The sequence below is a fragment of the Nicotiana tabacum genome, chromosome 19 (genome assembly GCF_000715075.1).
Source record: "Nicotiana tabacum cultivar K326 chromosome 19, ASM71507v2, whole genome shotgun sequence".
Classification (NCBI taxonomy): domain Eukaryota; kingdom Viridiplantae; phylum Streptophyta; class Magnoliopsida; order Solanales; family Solanaceae; genus Nicotiana; species Nicotiana tabacum.
In genome coordinates this window covers 135,438,366-135,443,020 of record NC_134098.1, presented here as the reverse complement: position 1 = coordinate 135,443,020, position 4,655 = coordinate 135,438,366, and the positions used below count along the sequence as shown (strand labels likewise).

Sequence of the window (4,655 nt, the reverse complement as noted above, 5' to 3'; positions counted from 1 at the left end):
GCTTACTTAGTCTTAGAGACTAAGTGCCATCACGACGCCTGTGGTGAGATTTTGGGTCGTGACACTTCCTCGTGATGCGGAAGAATGCTCCTCAGAACGAGTTGCCCCAATTCAACTTTCTTGGGTCGCACTTTCTTGTTGTAGGCATGCGCCATTCTTTGTTGGTACAACTGCCCGTGGCAAACTGCGGCCAATCAATTTTCATCAATCATGGCCAATTATTCTAACCGGGTTTTAACCCATTCATCATCCTCGATTTGGGCTTCAATAATGATCATAATAGAGGGAATCTCGACTTCTGCAGGTATTACGGCTTCAGTGCCATAAACCAATAAGTAGGGAGTGTCTCCAACTTATGTGCGCACAGTTATGCGATATCCCAATAGTGCAAAAGGCATTTTTTTATGCCATTGTCTGGAACCCTGAACCATTTTTCTGAGGATCATATTTGTAGTATGGCCGCAATGATAGTTTTAGGAATACCAAAACGTTAAATAATATTGGAATGCACGAAGTCCACACTGCTTTCTTAGTGACGGCTTTGAAAGTGACTGCTTCAAACCACTTTGTGAAATAATCAATGGCAACCAAAATGAATCTGTGTCCATTTGAAGCTTTCGGCTTGATTAGCCCAATAACATCCATGTCCCAGGAAACAAACGACCAAGGCGCTGACATAGGATGCAACTCCAAAGGCGGTAAGTGAATCAGGTCACTGTGTATTTGACACTGATGAAATTTCCGGACAAAACTAAAACAATCTTTTTCCATGGTCATCCAGTAATAACCTACTTGGAGTATTTTCTTTGGAAGGATATACATGTTCATGTGGGGGCCACATACTCCTGAATGCGCTTCGTTCATGATCCTATCAGCTTCTCGAGAATCTACACATCTCAACAGATTCAAATCTGGAGCTCTTTTGTACAGGATCTCCCCACTCAAAAAGAAATTGCTCGCAAGCCTTCTAATAGTTCTCTTTTCATCCTGACTGGCCTGCTCGGGATATTCTTTCATTTGCAAGAACCTTTTGATATCATGGTACTATGGCTCACCATCTGGTTCCATTTCAATTGCATTGCAATATCTATGCCTTTGTCGAACTTGAATTTCTAACGGGTCAATATGAGTATTACCTGGGTACGGCAGCATTGAGGCCAGAGTAGTTAGTGCATCTGCTAGGTCATTGTGGAATCGAGGAATATACTTGAACTCGACAAACTTAAACTGTTTACTGAGATCTTCCACATGTTGTCTGTAAGGGATAAGCTTTATGTCTCGCGTTTCCCACTCGCCTTGAGCTTGCCGGAAAATTAAATAAGAATCCCCCATGATTAATAACTCTTGTACATCCAGGTCAACCTCCATATTCATTCCCATGATGCACGCCATATTCATGCCCATGATACAAGCTTCATACTCGGCAGTATTGTTTTTATACAAGAACCGAAGTCGGGCCGTGGCCGGATAGTGCTGACCTGTTGGAGAAATCAGAATTGCCCCAATCCCTACGCCTTTTGCATTCACAGCCCCATCAAAGAACATTTTCTAGGCATTGATGTTCTCTGGAATCACTTCAACCAAGTTTACTTCCTTTTCTGGAAAATAAGTGCTTAAGGGTTGGTATTCATCATCGACCGGGTTCTCAGCTAGATGATCCGCCAAGGCTTGAGCTCTCATTGCCATACGAGTGACATAGACAATGTCGAACTCAGTGAGCAGGATCTGCCACTTTGCTAACCTTCCGGTAGGCATTGGCTTCTAGAATGTATATTTCAAAGAATCCATCCTGGTTATGAGATATGTTATGTAGGCCAGCGAGTAATGTCTGAGCTTTTGGGCAACCCAAGTTAAGGCGCAACAGGTTCTTTCCAACAAAGTGTACTTGACTTCATAACTGATAAACTTCTTGCTCAGATAATATATGGCTTGTTCTCTCTTCCTGTTTACATCGTGTTTGCCCCAGGACACAGCCGAAAGAATTTTCCAGGACTGTCCGATACAAGAACAAAGATTTTTTCGATTCGGGGGGAACCAACACCGGCGGGTTTGACATTTATTCTTTGATTTTATCAAAATATTCTTGACACTTATCTGTCCATTTGATCACTGCATCTTTCTGCAATAGCTTGAATATGGGCTCACATTTGGTGGTAAGCCGAGCGATGAATCTGCTGATGTAATTTAATCTCCCTAGCAGATTTATGACATTTTTCTTGCTCTTTGGAGGTGCCAAATTCTGAATATACTTTATCATTGTCGGATCTAATTCTATACCCCTCCGACTGACTATAAACCCAAAGAGTTTCCCAGATTGAAATTTGAATGTGCATTTAGCTGGGTTTAACTTCAAATCATACTTGAGCAACCTCTCAAAGAATTTCCTCAGATATCGCACATGATTTTCTTGCATTCTAGATTTAATGATCACATCATCCATATATACCTCAATCTCCGGATGCATCATATCATGGAAGATGGCAGTCATAGCTCTCATATAGGTTGCCCCAGCATATTTCAGACCAAATGGAATGACCTTGTAACAGTAAGTGCCCCAAGGTGTTGTGAAAGCGGTCTTTTCTTCATCCTCCTCATCCATTAGAACCTGGTGATACCCAGCGTAACAATCCACGAAAGATTGTATATATTGTTTAGCACAATTGTCAATAAGAATGTGGATGTTTGGTAATGGAAAGTTGTCCTTGGGACTCGTCTTATTCAAATCCCGATAATCAACACAAACTAGGGGTTTTCCGTCTTTCTTTGGCACTAGAACCACATTAGCCAGCCATGTAGTGTATCGGACCACTCGTTGCACACCAACTTTCAATTGTTTGGTGACTTCTTCCTTGATCTTATCACTGACGTCAGTTTTGAACTTTCTTTGCTTCTGTTAGACAGGCGGATAACCGGGATAGGTAGGAATTTTGTGTACCACCAAATCAACACTCAACCCTGACATATCATCATAAGACCATGTAAACACGTCTTTGAATTCAAACAAAAGTTGGATCAAGGCATCTCTAGTTCTGTCATCAGCGTGAATGCTTATCTTAGTTTCTCGGACCTCTTTTGAATTGTCCAAATTAACTGGCTTAGTTTCATTTAAGTTTGGCTTAGGCTTATTCTCAAATTGTTCCAATTCTTGATTTATTTCCCTAAAAGACTCATCTTTCTCATATTTCGGATCTTGATTCATTATTTCAAAATTAGATAGTATTATAGGATCATGAAATTTGCACGCATATCATGTTATTAAAGTCCGCATAATTATAACTGAAAAGAAAAAGAAAAGAAAAATAGCAAAATTAGAAAAAGAAATAGAGACATCTATGAACGATGAAATATTGATTTTATTTCATTTAATTGAAAGATATAAGGGTTTACATTAGTATTTAAAGACAATAAAGTAAAAATATTTGAGTTACACCCTAAGATAACTCGTAATGCAGAAAAGATAGCAAGACTGAACTACCGAGATTCCCACCTGACAGTGAATAAAGTAGCCTCCCAGTTCTAGAGTTTGAAATTTTGTCCCATATACTGCACCTCGCCACGGCTCGTGCCTTCCCTGGGCTGGACCATGTTGGATTCAAATAGCATTTGTTTCATAGCTTCACAGATATCATCAATTTCTTCAGTCGTGAAGGCCTCTTCTTCTTCCTTCACATACTTTTATTTGACAAATGACCAAGCGAGATCTGGGATGGGTTGTGACAGGACCCACCCATTTTCTTTGAGTTTGTCAGCCCATGTTCTGTTATCCTCTGTAGCTCGGAAACCCAACCCAAAAGACTTCTCATTGACGACCGGGGAAATGGGCTTAGTAATGCCCTGCAGAGATGCTCCGACCCCCTTTCTGGGCTTGTACCCATTTCTGATCATTTGGGTGGCAACCATAATTGAAGCATTAGACAAACAATGTGGAGGTAATGGGACCCCCTCTTCAAACTTGTCAGCGACCACAATTTCAAAAGCTTGATACATTATGTGCCACTGCCTTCCCTGGCTTCAAGACACGGGACTGAGGGGTCCCGGTAAATAGATTGCTCATCTTCTCCATGGACAACTATTTCTTGATTGTCATACTCAAACTTGACCATCTGATGGAGAATGGAAGCAACAGCTCTAGCGGCATGAATCCATGGTCTGCCCAGAAGGAAATTGTATGAGGTTTCCATGTCCAAGACTTGAAAGGTCACCTCAAAGTCCACAGGGCAATAGTTAAGATTAGATCAATTTCTCTGATTATGTCCATCTTAACCCCATCGAAGGCTCGTACACAGACATTATTGGCCCGAATTCTTTCTATACCGATTTCCATCCTCTGGAGCATTGAGAGGGGACAAATATCTACTCCATATCCGCCGTCCAGCATCACCCTTTTCACATAGTAGCCCTCACATTTAACTGTCAGGTGGAGGGCTTTGTTGTGGGCAGCTCTCTTTGTAGGCAAATCATCATGGCTGAATGAGATCTTATTGACCTCAAAATATCTCTCAGACATTCTTTCCAACTGTGCAACAATAGTTTCAACTGTGACATACGCTTCATTCAAAGATTTGAGGAGCATTTTTTGGTGTTTATTTGAACTCAACAACAGAGATAGAAGTAAGATCTGCGAAAGAGTCTTCCGGAGTTGGTCGACTATCGAG

The 4,655-nt window shown here is 41.2% G+C and overlaps 1 protein-coding gene across 1 annotated transcript; it reads right to left on the bottom strand.

The window, feature by feature from the left end:
- Positions 1-1,044: 1,044 nt before the first annotated feature.
- LOC142173736 (uncharacterized) lies at positions 1,045-1,545 on the bottom strand. The gene has a single exon (XM_075239376.1). It carries the CDS (start codon positions 1,543-1,545, stop codon positions 1,045-1,047), a length of 501 nt encoding a protein of 166 aa, XP_075095477.1.
- Between the last annotated feature and the right edge of the window lie 3,110 nt (positions 1,546-4,655).

Coding starts and splice junctions, on each gene's coding strand:
- LOC142173736 (XM_075239376.1), bottom strand. CDS start 1,545: ATGTTCTTTGATGGGGCTGTGAATGCAAAAGGCGTAGGGATTGGGGCA.